General features: G+C 37.1%; 3 protein-coding genes across 3 annotated transcripts; 1 reads left to right on the forward strand and 2 right to left on the reverse strand.

Annotated features, from left to right (window-relative positions):
• Positions 1-171: 171 nt before the first annotated feature.
• rpb-7 (DNA-directed RNA polymerase II subunit RPB7) lies at positions 172-1,772 on the reverse strand (the record flags this gene model as incomplete). Its single annotated transcript, NM_058692.7, has 2 exons — positions 172-696; positions 1,704-1,772. The coding sequence occupies 2 exons, from the start codon at positions 1,770-1,772 to the stop codon at positions 172-174; spliced, it is 594 nt and encodes a 197-aa protein (NP_491093.1).
• Y54E10BR.2 (ADP-ribosylation factor-related protein 1) lies at positions 1,769-3,601 on the forward strand. The gene is made up of 5 exons (NM_058693.7): positions 1,769-1,932; positions 1,989-2,076; positions 2,130-2,294; positions 2,364-2,455; positions 2,521-3,601. The coding sequence occupies exons 1-5, from the start codon at positions 1,840-1,842 to the stop codon at positions 2,656-2,658; spliced, it is 576 nt and encodes a 191-aa protein (NP_491094.1). The 5' UTR covers positions 1,769-1,839; the 3' UTR covers positions 2,659-3,601.
• Positions 3,550-16,628, reverse strand: mod-5 (Transporter; the record flags this gene model as incomplete). The annotated part of the gene is made up of 12 exons (NM_058694.4): positions 3,550-4,280; positions 7,427-7,514; positions 7,569-7,766; positions 8,292-8,549; positions 10,024-10,135; positions 10,610-10,987; positions 11,231-11,364; positions 11,474-11,571; positions 11,857-12,023; positions 12,247-12,493; positions 13,506-13,583; positions 16,580-16,628. The coding sequence occupies 12 exons, from the start codon at positions 16,626-16,628 to the stop codon at positions 4,072-4,074; spliced, it is 2,016 nt and encodes a 671-aa protein (NP_491095.3). The 3' UTR covers positions 3,550-4,071.
• Between the last annotated feature and the right edge of the window lie 2,314 nt (positions 16,629-18,942).

Genomic DNA, 18,942 nt, shown 5'->3' on the forward strand with positions numbered 1-18,942 from the left:
AAAATGGTAAAAAACCAAGTTTTAAGTTCCAAAAAGCAAGTAAAACCAATAAAATGAGATCCTTTAAGGTTTAAACGTAACAGATGGATTTTAAAAAAAGTAAAAATTAAAATATTGTGAAATAACGTGGTGATAGATAAATTATGATACAGCGAATCGTTGAAAACCAGATCATTCCGCTTGGCACAGTCCGAGAAAATCGTCCATCAAGGTTCCGATGGCAAAAATGTCGTTAGCATCGACACGTGTTCCGATGAGCTTCACACGGATCTCATCATCATTCCGAATCACATTCGCCTCATCATTGGTCTTGTAGCACGGTTTCTCACTGTTCGGATCGAATTCCATGTCTGGTGGAATACAATGACGACTGATGAAGCATGAAAGTGGTCCGATATCACAGAAAATGCCGACTTTATTGACCTGTGTGACGACTCCATCGACGACTTGTCCTTTGAACGGGCGGAACACGATGGCCTTGTAACGGACCGGGTAGATGACGAATCCACGGCCAGGCTGGATCAGGCCGTGGCCGATCGTGTCGATTGTGGTGACTGCGATGACGAATCCGTACTTTCCTGTGCACGTTCCCTCGACTTCGTTGAACAGCTTCATTTTGATGGTTTCGTTCAGGTTTGGACCGAAATATTTCGGATGGAGGCAGACTTCATGGTCGAGTGACAAGTGGAAGAACATCTGAAAGTTCTTAAATTTGTATTTAAAAGAGGAAATCGTAACGGTTCTGGGTTTTTTAGTGATTTTTTTTGGTTTAAAACTCAAATTTCTATCGATTTTTGCATGTAAACTCTGTGTTTCAAGCATAAAAATCGTTTTTTAAAATTTAATTTTTACTATTAAAACAGGAGTAATTTTTAACGTTGAAGATCCAAAATGTGCTCAAATGGACGAATTTCGTAATGAAATTTCTCAAAATTCCGAAAAACCCGGCTAAGTTCACTTGTTCAGTAAGCCCGTTCAGAATATACCCAGATTTAAACCAAATTAAAACCGTACAAGCCTATATTGTGAATTTATCTGCACAAATTTGGTTTGGATCTACACAAACCTACACAAATTCAGTTTACATCTACTCAAACTTGCAATCTATGCAAATTATGTTTGAATCTAGACAATCTTGGTTTACATCTGCCCAAAATTAGAATTTTTCATAATATAGGCTTGTACGGTTTAAATCTGGGTATATTCTGAACGGGTTTACTGAGTGGAATAGCGAAATTTGGCCACTTTTCCGCGTCGCGGCGATGGAAAGTTCACTTTTTTTTAAATTATCATCCTTTATTGCTTAAAAACGTGAGATAATCGATCAAATTATGCAAAAAGAGATGAAAATTCCAAAAAAGTCCACTTCCAATCGCTGCGACATGGAAAGTAGCCAGAATTGGAGATTTTACCCGACATAAAAAATGTTCGAGCACTCTTTAAGAATTTTTATTGCAAAATTCGCTTATTTGAGCATATTTCGGTCTTATACATTCAAAATACCTAGAATCTTTACTCCTAAAAGTTAAAAACCCCCTTAGAGAAATTTTATGCACGAATTCTGGATTTTACACACAAAAAATCGATTTCTGATCAAGTATTTATTGCGTAAAACAAGAAAATTGAGTTTTAAAACCAAAAAAAAACAATTAAAAACGAAAAAATCCACCAAAATCTATTCGAAAAATAAATAAATTTCGTACACGAAGCGTAAGCGCACCAGTTGCGTGCCAACGAGACGAAGAATGCGCCAGCAGGCGTCCTTGGCGCATATCTCGTTTTTCTTTTATTTTGCCAACTCCGCTCGGTTTTTCCTCTTTAAAATCGAATATTTCACATATGTACACACTTTCGGCGGGTATCTGGGAGAAATTCTTCAAGAAAAAAGACTATTATGTGGTGATAGTCGGTCTGGATAATGCTGGAAAAACTGTAAGTCTCTTGAATTTGAGATCTCACCGATTAATATCAGAAATTATCGATTTCAGACGTTTCTGGAGCAAACAAAATCTCACTTTGTAAAGGACTACGGGGTTCTGAATCCATCAAAAATCACGGCGACAGTTGGTTTGAATAGTAAGCCTCTAAAATGAATTAAAAATCAAAAAATTTTTTTTTTCAATTTTCAGCTGGAAATGTCGAGCTCAACAACACATGTCTTCATTTCTGGGATCTCGGAGGCCAGGAGAGTTTACGAGAACTCTGGGCGACATATTACGACGATGCAAATGCCATGATTTTTGTTGTGGACGCAACAAGGAGCGATCTCTTCCCAATAGTAGCATCTCAGTTTAGTAAGTAGTTTGAAATTGAAATAAATCAAATTTATACCAGAAATAATAATAATAATACGAATATTTCAGAAGAAGTAATGGCCAACGAAATAGTTCAAAATATTCCAGTTTTAGTAGCGGTGAATAAAAGTGAAATGGAAGGAGCCGCCGCTGCCGCTGAGGTCAGATTTTTCTCAAAAATCGAAAAAAAAAACCGAAATTCCTGCATTAAAATCATATTTTCCAGGTCCGAATGCTGCTCGAAGACGACAATCACCGCTCGGACCTTGCAGTTCTTCCGGTTTCGGCGCTAGAAGGAACAAATATCGAAAGATGTGTTCACTGGATCGTCCGATCGTTGGCTAGCCAGCCATTATACCTTTAACCTCTCGGGTAGCTGTATATAATAATTATAATCTATTGCATACTGACATGAATAGAAGAATCCTGTGATGATTTCCTAACCTCACTGCAACTTTTTTGAATGAGGGACGAGGAAATACGGTTTCTAGGCCACGGCCGGGGATCCGACAAGATTTAGCGGCAATTTATTTTGCTTTGTTTTCCGCGTTTTTTCTTTGGTTTTTCACCGATTTTTCTCCCGTTTTTTTCTTATTAACACTGATGAATAAATATTTTTTGCAGATGCTAGAACAATTTCCAACTGAAAAATTGTGTAGCGATGGATTACGGGAATACTAAACCTAAACTTTTTCCGAATCATGAAATATATGCTGCTTAGAGGCTGAAACTACCTGATTTTCATAACGAGACCGCTGAAAAAGTTTTGAGATTTTTAAAATTCAACTTTTTTGGTGAAAAAGTCGATATTTTCGCACAAAATGTTGAATTTTAAAAATCTCAAAACTTTTTTTCAGCGGTCTCGTTATGAAAATCAAGTAGTTTCAGCATCTAAGCAGTATATATATCATGTTTCGGAAAAAGTTTAGGTTTGGTATGCCTGTAATCCATCATATTACATTGATCATTTTCACCGCTTCTTGCCGATTGTTCTAGCATCTGCGAAAAAATATTTATCCATCAGTTTTAATAGGAAAAACGGGAAAAAAAACTGTGAAAAACAAAAAAAAAAACAAGCGGAAAACAAAGCAAGATAAATTGCCGCTAAATCTTGTCGGATCCTCGGCCATGGCCTAGAAACCGCATTTCCTCGTCCCTCGTTTAAGAAAAGTTGCAGTGAACCCCTTCCCCTCTACCATGTTTTAATACGGTTTCGGCTGATCTGACTTATTACACAAAAAAATGATATTAGTATTTAAGTATTAAATATTTTTGTTTATATCGTGCAATAAAAATTCTTTTTTTAATTGATTATTTACAAAATTTCAGAAAACGAAAGCTTGTGAGTTATGAGATTAAATAGGAATTGGCACCGCGTGGATGGTTAAAGAGATCGGGAAAAATAAAACGCTACTCCAGAAATAATTCGAGTTCGAGAATTGAAAAATATTTTAAAAATTTGAAAAAGTGGAAGAAAAATCAATAAATCGATAATAACTGTTGAAATTAAAAGATCGATTCGTGAAAAGAGGCAGAGCGTAATTTTGCAATCCTGCGGCACGGTTTTGCTGATTTTTTCTATAAAATTTCGATTTGAATTCTCTTTTTTTTTTAATAAAAAGACTATCCAATTTAGTTTTTATTTAAAAAAAAAGAGAATAAAACGGGCGTCAAAATAGGTGGAAAAACCGTGCCGCAAGGTTGCGAAATTACGCTCCGCCTTTTTTTCTGTGCACGGCTATCGATCGTTGACTTCCAACAGTACACCAAGAATTATCTAAACTGGAGTAAGTGTATGAATTGGATCTAAAAGAGAACTATCGATAATTTGTGTGGGATCAGCGGCGAGAGAAGTCGCCGAATTTCGGCGTTGTTGAGGAGTTATTGCCCATCGGAAGCGTTCGTAAAGTGTGCCGGTACCGCTGAGCAGGTAGATTATTGCGAAGACAGGAATTGCGAGGACTGAGAGAAGTCTCAGGAACCAACCTGGAAATATTGGATTTAAAACTAATTGCTTTGAATTCTCATGCAAAACTTATATTTTTCACGTGGTGCCAGGCTGTCCCATCACGGTTTGATCTACAAAAAATGCGGCATTTTTTTCCCCAAAAAATGTGACGTCAGCACGTTCTTAACCGTGCAAAATCAGTTGAGAAGTCTGCGTCTCTTCTCCCGCATTTTTATAGATCAACGTAGATCAAACCGAAATAAGACACTCTGACACCACATGATTTTTTCATGATAGCGCAAAAAATTTCCTCTGGTTACGGTAGATTTAAAGGCGCATAGCTAACAAATATCTTTCGTTGCGAGGCCATAGCTTAAAAAATTTTTGAATTAAAAAAAAACATCAATTTTGTCTTTTATTTTAGTTTTTTCAAGAAAAATATTTCTTGCGCGTGGGGGACTGGCGAAAAAGAGTCTCGACACGAGCATTTTTTGTTTTCTGAAAAGGTGTGTGCCTTTGAAGTGTACTGTTGTTTCAAACTCTATTACGGAAACACAAAAATCTGAGAATGCGTATTTCGCAACATATTTGACGCGAAAAATATCTCGTAGCGAAAACCACGGCCCGGCGAAAGAGACGTGGCCGCGAGAGCTGCGCCGGCTAGGCCACCGCCTCCTATGGTTAAGATTTTTGAACGAATAAACATTTTTAATTTGGCTGCTAAGCTCATTTATCTTTGTTTTTTCTCGTTTTTTCTCATTTTTATCGATAAAAATATATTTTTTGTTGCAGAAAATCACAAAACCGCGGCAAAACAGCACTCAACCGCCAACTGGGAGGAGGAAAATCCGAAAAAAGAGTTTTTTCCATCTAGTGAAAAAATCCTATAGAATTTTATATTAAAAATGCCTTCATAGCATTTGTCTTGATGCCAGCTTTCGAAAAAGTACAAGAAAACAAACTTTCATGTCGAAAAAATCGAGAAAAATTGAAAAATGTGAAAAAAATGCACTACGGAGATTTTCGTGTCTGGAAAATCCCAACATTCCTATAGAATTTCGATATTTTTTTGACGTTTTTGCGTTTTACTGGACGAGATCTTTTTAAAAACACCAAAAAATCGAGGCCCCATGTTCAAAAAGTGAACTTTTTTAAAAAGAAAATTTCAATAGTACTGAAATTAAAAAAAAATTTTTTTTCGAAAAACTGTATAGAATTTCGATATTTTTTTGACATTTTCACGTACTACTGGACGAGATCTTTCTAAAAAGACCAAAAAATCGAGGCTCCATGTTCAAAAAGTGAACTTTTTTTAAAAAGAAAATTTCAATAGTACTGAAATTTAAAAAAATTTTTTTTCGAAAAACTGTATAGAATTTCGTTTTTTTTTTGACGTTTTTGCGTTTTACTGGACGAGATCTTTTTAAAAACACCAAAAAATCGAGGCCCCATGTTCAAAAAGTGAACTTTTTTTAAAAAGAAAATTTCAATAGTACTGAAATTTTTAAAAAATTTTTTTCGAAAAACTGTATAGATTTTCGATATTTTTTTGACATTTTCACGTTCTACTGGACGAGATCTTTCTAAAAAGACCAAAAATCGATAGTCTATGATCAAAAAGTAAACTTTTTTTCGAAAAGAAAATTTCATATCAAATTCGAAATCAAATTTGTCACGAAGCTGACGTTGGACCTTTCATTAAAAAATTTTTCCAGGATTTTATACTCCGATTATTCGTCTTTTGGATACGTGATGGCTGATGTTTGGAATCGTTTATCGACTCATCGTTCAACAGGAAGCGCCTAAAAACGGCATAAATCGCTGCTGGAATGCAATTAACCTTGGTACTTTTCGATTCATTATCCAGGTAACAGTGGATGGCAATACTTCAGTATGAAGCAAGTGTACAATATTCATAATATGGTTAGTTTCCAATAAGATAATTGTAACTTAAAAAATCAGAATTTTTTTAGAATCAACCCTATTGCGAATGGATCGCGCTGCCACCGCCGCTGCCACATAAAGATGCCCGAATAGAACTCGTATAAGCCCCGATTTGGACTGACAGTTACACCACCTATGGCAGAAGTCCACGATGTTTATGGAATCTAACAAACTCCTAATGAAATTTCCAAAAAATTGCGTCAAGATAACTGGACAAGAAGAAAAGCTAAAAGGAAATAATCTCTCTTATCGCAATTTCTAACTGATCACTTACGGATTAGGTCTTTTTGCAATCTTTTAAATTTTTATTGAATATCTTTTACATTTTTATTAAGTATTAACATTGTTATTTTAATATATTAATAAACGAATTTCAATAATAACACGCGTTTTTCAATAATCAAATGTGGTATTATACGATTTAGGGAATTTCAGGGCTCTAAAACTCGAAAAAATTGGCCAAAATCGAGAAACGTTGCGAAAAACTGTTTAAAGTATCGATTTTCTTCAATATCAGCAACATACAATCCTTTAAAATGATTATTTTTTGTAAATTCGATAAAAATTCATTTATTTTTCACAACTTCTGCCCGAAAATTACCGAAATAACCAGCGTTTCTATAACTAAGAAAGTGTCGTCAATTAAAATGCCGCGTCCGCAAAATGTCGTACGAAACTTTTCGCTGAGTATCAAACGTTGAATATTCAGTCAGCCAAATTTTACTACGGTAGAGATTTTACAGCCACGTACGGTTCGCCGGGCCGTGAAAACTACAGTAATTCCTTAAATGACTATTTACTGTGTTGCTTGTGTCGATTTACGGGCGCGATTTATCGATGGAATATTTAAATTAGGCAAAAAATGAGAAAATAATACGAAAAAACGGAATATCGCTGTCATTATTCGAAAATAAATTTATTTGAAAAATCGAGAGCCCGTAAATCGACACAAGCTCTACAGTATTCATTTAAAGAATTACTGTAGTTTTCGCTTCGAGATATTTTGCGCGTCAAATATGTTGCTCAATACGCGGGGACCATTTCGTATAAACGCCCTCCTTTAAATAGAAGAAGTACAACAAGCAACACAAATTTGAAATTAGAGTACTCTTTTAGTACCGTTTAGTACTCTGCAAAGACGCAAACCTTTTTGCATTTTTCAATTTCGTGTCAAGACCTGGTACCGTAGTTTTGGACCAAAATTTTACAATGGACTAATAAAAAGATAATAGAAACAAACCCAAAATAACACTCCACCAGGGGAAAGTGTAGCTAGCCATTTGAATTGGCTTGAACGAACTATTGTAGACAGTCATAATGAATATCACCTGAAAATTATTGATTTTTTGCTTTGTTTTGCTACTTGAAAAACTAGCACTTACACTTATAAAAACCGGAGAACACGTCCAGCAGACTCTCCAATAAATTCCAGGATAGAATCCCAGCATAGCACGAATATCTTTTGAGAACTGATCAACACCGTAAAACCAGCAGACTGCAATCATTTCGCAGGTGACAATGAACAGAACTGATAGAGAAACTCCATATTCATCCAGGAACGGGATCACGAATTGACCACCCTGAAAGTTTTCGAAAAAATTTTTTATTTGGTGTCACGGGGTTCTGGCCTTCCTCATTGAATTTTTCGCGCTCCATTGACAATCGTCTGCCGGACTGGGATAGTCGTTTACTCCACACGGACAAATACATTCAGTTTTACAACTAAAATCGAACCGCGACGCGACACACAACGCGCGCCGTAAATCTACCCCAGATATGGCCGAGCCAAAATGGCCTAGCTCGGCAAACTCTTCCATTTCAGTTTATGAGGGAAGCCAAAAAGTCAAATCCGTTGTTTCCCTCATAAATTAAAATGGAAGAGTTTGCCGAACTAGGCCATTTTGGCTCGGCCACATCTAGGGTAGATTTACGGCGTGTTGCGTGTCGCGTCGCGTCTCGGTTTTAGTGGCAAAACTAAATGTATTTGTCCGTGTGGAGTACACGACTTTCCCGCGCGTTGTCGATTGTCAATGGAGCGCGTATAATGCAATGAGGAAGACCAGAACCACGTCAATGGGATTCCATTGAAAGAAAAAAAAACTTACATAGCTGATAGCGGGAAAGCTGAGGAAGTAATAAATGATGCAAATGACCAGCACGAACCATTTTCGATTTTTCGACAAAAACCTCGACTCATCACAGAATCCCGTGATAAATGCTTCGATTCCAGCAAAAGTGGAGTCGATTCCAAGAGTGATTAGCATGACGAAAAAGATGAAAGACCAGAAACAACTGTAATCCATTGTTGCGAGAGCTTGGGGGTAGACGATGAAGATTAGAGAGGCGTCGTGTTCTCCAACTACCTGAAAGATCAAGGGTCGAATTTTGGTGTAAAATTCGATGTACCATATTGTAAATTCGAAAAAAAAATGTTTAAAGGCGCACACTGTTTTTCTGAAGAGGGTTGGTCTCGCCACGATCTAGGTCACAGTGGTTCACATTATTGTTCTTTTAGTATATGGAAAACAAAGTTTGTGGAATTCTATACTTTAAGCTGGAAAAAGGGGAACAGGGTTCACCATCGAACATTTATTACGGGAACACCTAATTCGGAGAATGCGTATTGCACAACATATTTGACGCGCAAAATATCTCGCAGCGAAAACTACAGTAATTCTTTAAATGACTACAATAGCCTATTTGTCGATTTACGGGCTCGATAATTTTTTGATCCATAAAAATCGAGCCCGTAAATCGACACAAGGGCTACAGTAGTCATTTAAAGAGTAGTTTTCGCTACGAAATATTTTGCGCGTCAAATATGTTGTGCAATACGCATTCTCAGAATTGTGAGATCCCAGACGAAACACCGTATCTTACGCGCAAATCCGGAAATTTACGATTTTCCAGAATTCGGTTCAAATTCACAGTTTTCCGGAGCAATTCGAAATTCAATTTTTTTTCAAATTTTTTAAATTTCTCTTTTTCGATTTATCATTTTTTTTCCGAAAATGTTAGCATTGTGAAAAATACGTAGAAAAATACTACTATTGCAATTGAGGTGCAAGCGCGCTCCAACTCCAAATAAAAAAAAATACGCCAAAAGTGGGTCTCGTTAGGTATTTGGCGGCAAAATCGTAGATTCAAACGTAATTTTTTTTTTAATTTTTAATAAAAATAGAAAATTAATTAAAAACATGAAATTTAAAATTAGATTTAAAAATTTAAAAATTAAAAATTTTGTGTTTTCAGTGGTGTTTTAATGATTTTTAAGTAGAAATTTATGAAATCATTTACTATATATAAAGCGCTTATTCTGTGTGTCCATAGTTTGTAGTTTATGTAGTCTTTGTAGTCTGTGAAGTTTTGGCTTCTGTGGGGATAGTGAGTTGGGGTTAGTGTAGGGATATAGTCGGGGTACTGTAGTGGTACAATAGTGGTACGGTAGGAATACTGTAGGGTTACGGTAGTTTCAGAAAAATTAGTTTTCAGCCCCAGAAGTCGGGTCCGCGCCGGAGGTGCGGTCCACGGCTGGTTGGAAAATATCGAAAAAGTTTGAATTTAAGCTCCTATACCTAACGAGACCCAGCTTTATGCAGTGGAGCGCGCTTGCACCTAGATTTCAAAAAGCGCACACGTGGAGTCAGAAAGTCCCTTTTTCCTTTGATCTTCAAAAAATGCGGGAGGAGAGACGCAGACATCTCATCTGATGTTGCATGGTTAAAAGTGTGCTGACGTCACAGATTTTCTGGGAAAAATTCCCGCATTTTTTGTAGATCAAAGCGCAATGAGACAGCCTGACACCACGTGAGCGCATTATTTCTGGATAAATCGTACCTCATTAATCGGTTTATTGGTGAGAAGAGACATATAGCCAAGTGTAGAGAATACAACACATCCGGAAAAGAATGACGTGGCACAGTTAATGATGGAGGTAGTGACGGCGTCACTGAAATTGAAGTTGCGCGTGAAATCTGGTGCATTGGGAAAATCCGCAACGCATCAAATTTTACGCGAAAAAATTTCCAAAAAACCTACAAAGAAAAAGACGTTTCATTAAAAAATTTGAAGTTCCCGCCAAAAAAAATGTTCAGAGAAAATTTGAATTTCCCGCCTAAAACTTTTTCTGAAAAATTTTAAGGCTCTGCCAAAATATAGAAGAAGAACAAATCTCAGTGCCTACCAGTGGTGTGCGGCAAATTTGCCGAATTTGCCGAGAACGGCAAATTTCAAAAAAGTAGATTTGCCAAATTTGCCGTGCTCGGCAAATATTGAAAAAAGAGATTTGCCGAATTTGCCGAGCTCGGCAAATTTTGAGATTTGCCGCACACCCCTGGTGCCTACCCCATGCCTGCCTGCCTGACTAAATATACTTTTAAATTTTTTTTTAGGCACACAAGGCAGGCTAATTTCACTTCCTTACCGATAGCAGTTATTGTTAAAATCATTGTAACTGCTCAGCGCGAGCAGCACCCCGAATCCTGGTCCAAGTGAGAAGAAAATCTGTGTAGCAGCAGCCGACCATACTGCAGGATCCTTGAGTTTCTCGAAATCCGGTGTCACATAATAATAGAGACCATTCTTTGCTCCAGGAAGAAGAAGTCCACGTATAAGAAGAATACTTAGAATAATATATGGAGCTGTTGCAGTCACCCAAACAATTTTTCCAGACGACTGTGGACCCTTCCAAAGAGCAAAGTAAACCATTATAAATACAGCGAGTAGGCACACTGCCATTGAAGTTTTTACACCTCCAAGATCATCGAATCCTGTTGATTTTTGAACTTCAAGGACTTTGTATCTGGAAATTAGATTTTGAGCGGAATTTTCTACATTACCATATCGCTGCTATTTTCTAAAAAAATATTTAGAAACTGAAAAAATTGCCATAAAAATGTTATTTAATGAAGCTGGGCAGGTACCATTTCTCGGGTTTCTAACAATTTTCAGGCTTAAATTAGCGGCCTGGAGGCACGAAAAAGTGCAAAATAAAAAACCGGAATTAGAACTATGCAAGTACGCCCTAATAAAAATCAATACTCACAAATAATATTCCTCTGACGGAGTGGTCAATGGTGTCCCATTTCTAGATATTGTCACGTTGAGGTCATCTGAGCATCTCGGTGTATTCCACGGATTGCCACATGACGCCCACGGAACTTCGGAATCCCAAATTTTCTGAAATTTTATTGATAAATTGAACAATTACTGCGTGGCCTTGATATACAAAAACTCGGCCACCAATTACTTTTTGAAAAAATTAAAAAGAGTGTCGTTTGGAACTTACTGAAAGTGAAACAATAGCAAAATAGACGGCTTGAGCGATGATCGCATTATAGAAAATGGCTATGAACGTGCAAATACAGCAGATACCGTAACCGATTCCTGAAGAAAAATTACGTTTTTTTTCGGATTATCTGATGAGATAACTTTTGACCACCTCAGGCTAAACCTAAGCTTAATCCCAAACCTAAGCCTAAGCCTAAGCGTAAGCCTAAGCGTAAGCCTAAGCGTGAGCGTAAGCCTAAGCCTAAGCCTGAGCCTGAGCCTAAACCTAAGCCCATGCCTAAGTCTAAGCCTAAGCCGAAGCCGAAGCCTAAGCCTAAGCCTAAGCCTAAGCCGAAGTCTAAGACTAAGTCTAAGACTAGGCTTAAGACTAAAAAAACCAACCTCGAAACAACGGGCACACCTTTCTCCATATACTAACACATCCTGACCGATGAAATTGTCCGAGTACAAGTTCCATATAGAACATGGGAAGTCCTCCGATCATTAACATAATGAAATATGGAATAAGAAAAGCACCGCCACCGTGTTTGTAGCATACTGATGGGAATCTGAAACGGGGAGTTTTTTTTTGGAAAAAAAATTTGAGCTGGAAAAAATCAATAAAAACCGAAGTTTAAAGCCCAGACTGAAAACGCGCGGCCAATTTTTTAAACAAAAAGCTCGTGATCTACTGCATTTCCCGCCCCAAAAATGAGTATCTCAAACCCCGCCTATTTTTCTTGGGTCTCGCAGCGAAAAGCGACATGCCCCACAAATAAAGGGATAACTCACCGCCATATATTACCCAAATCAACTGCATATCCAACGACGGCCAACAGGAATTCCATTTTAGTTGCCCATTTATCACGAACCATTGAACTCCGTCTTCGCAGTGCGGCAACTCGGCCTTCTTTTGTCGGTGTGAGACCACCGAGAGCAGCGATTGGCTCATTTGGATCAATACTGTGTGAAGTTGATACGGTTAGTGTTAGGGGCTTATCGGCAACTGATAATGGCATGTATTCTGATGCTGTCGGTGCTGAAATTGTTTTTTTTTAATTTGCGCGTAGGATATAATGCATTATGTTCCCCTCCTCTCGAGCGACGCCACTCATGGCCTAGAAGTTTATGCGGCCGCCAGAGTTTTTAGGCTGCATTGCTACTTAAAATGTGAAGCGGAACTTTAAAAAATTTTAATTTGGGGGGCTCAGATTCGCCGAAATTTTGAACAATGCCGCACGGTTTTATAGGCGGAGCCTATTCACAATTTGCCATCCCCGGGAATTTGCATTCACTCGCCCTGTTGGGTCACAAAATTTTCAAAATTATTGTTTAAGCCCTGGGAATCTCAATTTTGAGGCACTAGAATCGCCGAAATATTGAACAATACCGCACGGTTGTTTAGGCGGAGCCTATTCGCAATTTGTTATCCCTCGGTATTTTCGTTCCCTCGGTTTGCTGGGTCACAAAAAGTCCAAGCTCTATCAAAACCCAATTTTGGGATATACAGATTTACCGAGCATTTGTGCAGCGCGGCGCGGCTTTGTGGGCGGAACCTATTTGCGAAATGTCGTTCCCGGTAGCTTGCCATCTTCTTATTAGGTTTCAAAAGCCTAGAAAGTAAATTTTATTCCATTTTCATAAATTCAAATAAATCCAAATTTTGGGAGATAATGATTTTCCAATAATTTAAAAAGTGTGCCGCACGGCTTTGTAGGCGGAGCTTATTCAAAAATTGTATAAAGTTTTAGACTTGTGGGTGAACGCCTAGATTCAAAATAAAAGAGAAGTGACGTCACACTTGGCCTAGAAACTTCTGCAGGCTTCTGATAGTGCGGCACAGTTTTGTAAGCGGAGCCTACTCGCTAATTTCCGTTCCCCGGAACTTTGATTCCCTTTACTCAAAACTTGAAGTCTTACTAATCACAGGAATCATAGATTTGGTGGACCTAGATTCACCGAAGATTTGAGTCAGTGGCACCTCCCTTACTGTGTGGAAGAGAAGTGACGTCACGCGTGGACTAAGAAAGTCTCCGGAAAATAAAACTAACCTTTAACACTCATCGATCGGCTGACACGCCGAGATTCTGGCGCGGACAGCATGCTAGCTGCACCGCTGGAGAGTTCAGCTGAAAAACGAGATAAAAATAATATAAATCGGAAACTGCTCATAAAGACAAAAAAGTCCATGAAAGAAAAAAAGGCTAAGCTCTCTTCTTACCCTAATATTTGTATATCATTTGGTAGATCATTACTAATTCCTCCCTTTTTACTAGGTTTTTCTAAATGGAAATCCGATAGGCCAGTGGCTTAGGAGGGCACGCCAAGGAGCCCCAAATAACCACATGACTACGGTAGAGGGTGGCGGGAAATTCACGTTTACATTATGATTGTGATCTTCCAGAGTTTACAGAAATCGCGGTAGAAATTTTTTGTCTGAATGGTTTTATTTTACCGCAACCTCTAGAGATTAAACCGATGGCAAATGTGAAATTTGAACAAAAAAAAACTTAATTTCTCATGAAAATAGGTAGGTTGATAGGTAGGCACAAGGTAGGCGTGTAGGCAAGCATAATATAAGTAGGCGGCAAGTACAAAATAGGTACAAAGGGAGGCAGGTAAGTTCGTAGACAAGTGGGTACAAGGTAGCTATGTTGACAGGCAAAGCTAGGCACGTATACATCCATAAACAAGGTAGGTAAGTAGGCGGCAGGCACTAGATAGATAAGCCGGAATGCATGAGATAGGTCCCCTAGGCATGAGATAGGCATCTAGGCACATTATAGGCGCCTACTAATGATATAGGCACAAAGGCATGCAATAGACACCTAGGCATGAAATAGGCACCTGATTATGTGATAGGTACCTAGGCATGAGATAAGGACCTAGGCATGTGATAGGTACCTAGGCATGAAATAGGCACCAGGCATAGGATAGGCACGTAAGCATGAGATAAGCATATAGGCATAAGATGCACATCTAGTGATCAGATAGGCATATAGCCTTCGAATAGGCACGTAGGAATGCCTACCTATCCAAAATTATCTTGATATTTTCTCACCTGCAATACAGTCAAGAATTGGAAGCTCATCAGCGAAAAGTATAGATTCAGATGGAACAATCATCTACACAATGGGGGAATCTATTTGGGGGGACCTCAATCTATGAAAATGGCTCAAGAAAAGTATAAAAAAGAAAGGAGAGAGAAAGAGAGAGAAAATGATTAAATGGGTAGGAAATGAGTGAAATCCGTCATTTTTTTTTGGGGGCAGGGGAGGGAAGGGGGGCTGACAGGCAAGACACAGATTGGATTTCCTTTTTTTTTTTTTTTGGATTTATTAATTTTTCTTCTAGTTATCAGAAATGAGTAGGTATATTGAAGTGAAAAAAAGGAAAACATGCGTGGGAATATTCATTGATTTGGGTTAGGTTTTTGGGGATTTCTGGTGTGGAAGAAGGGGCTGAAAAAAGCGGAAAAGAAATAAAAATTGAAATTTTGGTTTTTGAGAAATTTGAAATTTTTTTAAATATTTTCAAACTATTTTTGAATGGATTTTTAGTCACTGAGCGGCTCAAAATATTTTCCCAATTGAATTTTCAAAAAAAAAAATTACAAGAAAAAGGATTTCGCCTTTTTTTCCTAGTTTTTGAGAACTTGTTTTGAAAAATTCAAATTAATTTATTTTTTAATTTTCAGTTTTAAAAAAGATTTTTGAATGGATTTTTAGCCGCTTAAAAATTAAATCAGTCAGAAAATTGAGTATTTAATTACATATATATTTTTCAGAATAAAAAGATATTTCTGTCATTTTTTTCGTAAAGTTTCAATAAAATTGAGAATATAGTTTTAGGGCAATTTTAATTTTTTCGCCTATTTTTTAAAAATTTTTCCAAATCAATTTCCTGCATTTGAGCATCTATGCCTTGAGAATTAACTCATAAATTTCAATTTTTGAAAAAAAAACTCAGCTCAATTTTGGTGAAGTTTCTGAGAAATTAAACATTTTTGAGACAACTAAAAATCAATTTTTAGTCAAATTTTTTAAAATTTCGATGTTTTTTTTTCTGAAAAAAAAAATGCTTCTGATCTTTTTTCACAATGTTTCAGGGAATTTGAAAAGTCTAAAGTTGTTGACAAATTATATATTTTTCTGAATTTTAAAAAAATTTTGAACGGATTTTCTGAAGTTGAAAGACAAAATTGGGCTTTTCAAAAATTTTTTCAAAAAGGAAAACATTTCAGCAAATGTATAAATAAACTTTTTTTTCAGAAATTATTTGAAATTTTTTTAAAAACCTTATAGAAGATCGTTGACTTTTCTGAAAGCACGACTAAAAATAGAATTTTCCAAAATTTCTAGGTTTGGGAATTTTTTTGATTGGGTTTTTGCATTTCAAAAAAAAATTGAAAAATTCCATTTTTTGCTCGGAAATTTTTTAAAAATATTTAATTCCTTTGACGCCCGAAATTTTTCCCAAAAATTCAACCGAACAAGTCAAAAAGACGTAGGATCAACTGTAATAATCAGATGCAAACAAAAAGTTCAAAAAATAATTTTATTCGTTGAAAAGTGAGCCATCTTGTTTCTAAGCAATTAGATTGAAAAAGTGTCTAGGACACTTTAAGGAGCTCTTTTATGGAGCTCAAATGAGCTAATAGAATGGGAGTTTCTATTACACATTGATTCAAACGTTTTTGCTTTGTTTAATTGGAATGATCTCTAGAACGGAACGGGAAAAAAAATCAGAAAATTAATTTTTTCCGGCAAATCGGCAAATCAGCATTTAGCGGAATTAAAAATTTCCGGCACAGCGGCAAACCAGAAAACCCGAAAACTGTCGAAAATTTTTTGACAAATCGTGGTTTTCCACATTGTTCAGGAAAATCGGCCAATCGGCAATTTGCCGAAAATCACGATTTCCGGCCAATCATCAGATCGGCAATTTGCCGGAATTGAACATTTTCGGCAAATCGGACAACCGGCAATTCGCCGAATTTGTGAACTGTGATATTGTAATTCAAAGCGGAATATTCAATATTTTATTTCACCAATGCACCATATTTTACTCGCAAAACCTATAGAACATTGCTTTCTTAAAAAAACATTTGAAAAAAACGGCTCACCTTGCAGCTGCTGGTGCTGTTTCCTCCGGACGGAATGCCAACGCAGCATTTTTCAAAATTTGTATCTTAGGCCAATCAGATTTCCACCAATTATATCTGAAAAATTAATTGTATTAGTTACAGAATCTAAAATTATTGCTTTTGTGCAAATTCGGAATCGTAACTTTCAAAAGAAAAGAGCAGCCGACGGCTCCCGGGATGTTCAAAAAAAAAGATAAAGGTGGAAGCGACCGACATGTTACGGGTACCGTGAAATTAAGAATAGCGTCCGACACTTTATGGGGCTTACGTATCTAAAACATCTAACCCACAATGTGTCGGCCGCTGCTGGTCCCGATTAGAGATGTAGCAGCCGATACTATTCGGGAATAGTTTTGCTAGAGAACTGAACCCGTGAGATGTCGGCCGCTGCCAAAGAACAGCAGCCGACACTTTACGGGAGAACGACATAATGGCTCAATTTTTTCCAAAAAAAATCATTATTTTTAAATTCAAAAGCTTTTTTTGTTTGTTCAGCGTTTTGTGCAGTTTATATGAATAAATTCATAAAATATTGAAGACGAAAAAAGTGGGCAAGAATCTATGAATATATAAAAAGTGTTTCTACGCAACGATTTTCTCATTAAGCACCTCAACTCGAGAATATGGAATTGACTTGGAGATTTCAAAGTTTATTTTGGGTGGGTGGAATTGGAAAAAAAAATTGGACCTAAAAATACATGCCTGCCTGTCGCCTAGACGCCTGCCTACTGGGAAGGCAGGCAGGCATGGGGATCTGCCTAACTAACTACGCCTGCAATTAAAATTAATCTTCAGTTAAAGTGGAAAATTGGTTTTTTCACCATGTGGCCGTCAGCAAAGAAACTCGGCCACCGATTTTTTCGGGGCCACGTAGGATATTTTTTTAAACTTTTTCTTCACTATATTCTTGTCTCGGAAACTAAAAAAAGTGTCTCGGAAACTAAAAAAAAGTGCTCCGTGGCCGTCAAATTAAAAATTCGGCCACCGATTTTCTTTGGAAAAAAATTAATCTCCATGTGAAAATTTAGTCACAAAAAAATTAAATTATACCCCGTGGCCGCCAAAATCTAATCTTCGGCCGCCAATTTTTTTTTATCGCGGCCATGTGGAAATTCGAACCTTTTTTTTCAACTAAACAATGTAAAACACAGCTGGTGAATGTTTCAAAGAAATTTTGCTCCGTCGCCGTCAAAATGAAAAAACTCGGCCACCGATTTTTTTTAAGCAAAAAATATGTTTTTTTCCAAACAATTATGCACAAAATACTATTGAAACACAGCTGAACATTAGAAAAAAACTTCCATCTAAGAAATGTGTGCAAAAAAAATTGGATTATGTCTCGCGGCCGCCAAAATCGAATCCTCGGCCACCAATTTTTTATCGCAGCCATGTGGAAATTTTTAACTTTTTTTCAATTAAAAAAAAAGTAAAACACAGCTTTTGAATTTGCCAGAAACATTTTGCTCCTTGACGAAAAAGAAAAAAACTAGGCCACCGATTTTCGGGTTTTATGCCTACTTGTCTACTTGCCTATTCCACGCCTGAGAAAAATCTGTGGTGGCCGAGTTTTTGTTTTCTAGGCTACGACGGAAAATTCTTTTTTAAGAGCTTTAAAGTGTTCATAAACTAAAGAAAAAGCAGTAAAATTTTATTGGACAGCAACCTCAAAACTAACATAGCAAAAACATGTGATATATGGGATATGACCTAAAAAAGTGAAAATACATGATTGACGTGTCTCGGTGATAAGATTGTGTATGAGATGAGAGGAGGAGGGCGGTGTTCCCACGCCTACTGTGCCTACTACAACACCCTTATTTATAGCCCCCCCCCCCCCCCCCCCCACTCCACGTGATTCGTATTCCGCTATTTTGGAGGATTATTTGGAGGACTTCACAGAAATGTTCAGAGATAAGAATACAAGGAAGTTTTTTTGTTGCAAAATATAATTTTCCAATTAAAAAAGTGACACAAAATTCACAAATTCTGAATCGTGTGACACATATGATCTGATCACCTAGTTCAATGTTTTTGAATTTGGTTTTTGAAACTTATTGGCGTCATTTTTACCCCATAACTACACTCTGGAATTTCGTGGCCGCGAAATAGGTGGCCTAGCTTTCTCTAAACTTATTTTTTGCTCTTTGAGTCAGAGAAATGTGATCCTTTAAATTGTTAAAAATGGAGGGTTTTAACAAGCTTAAAGACGTGGCCTAGAAAAATGGAAAACTCGGTCACCGATTTTTTTTCTCGCGACAAAATTACAATACGTGGCCGCAGAAAAAGAAATTGGTGGCCGAGTTTTCTATATTATTTTCCAGTTTTTGGTTAAGCTGTTAGTG

The sequence above is a fragment of the Caenorhabditis elegans genome, chromosome I (assembly GCF_000002985.6).
Source record: "Caenorhabditis elegans chromosome I".
Taxonomy (NCBI): Eukaryota; Metazoa; Nematoda; class Chromadorea; order Rhabditida; family Rhabditidae; genus Caenorhabditis; species Caenorhabditis elegans.

Excerpts from the sequence above, each read along its gene's own strand:
- Y54E10BR.2 (NM_058693.7), top strand. The coding sequence starts at position 1,840 with ATGTACACACTTTCGGCGGGTATCTGGGAGAAATTCTTCAAGAAAAAA. Across the intron at positions 1,933-1,988 it reads TGGATAATGCTGGAAAAACT|ACGTTTCTGGAGCAAACAAA; the intron begins GTAAGTCTCTTG and ends TATCGATTTCAG. Across the intron at positions 2,077-2,129 it reads GGCGACAGTTGGTTTGAATA|CTGGAAATGTCGAGCTCAAC; the intron begins GTAAGCCTCTAA and ends TTCAATTTTCAG.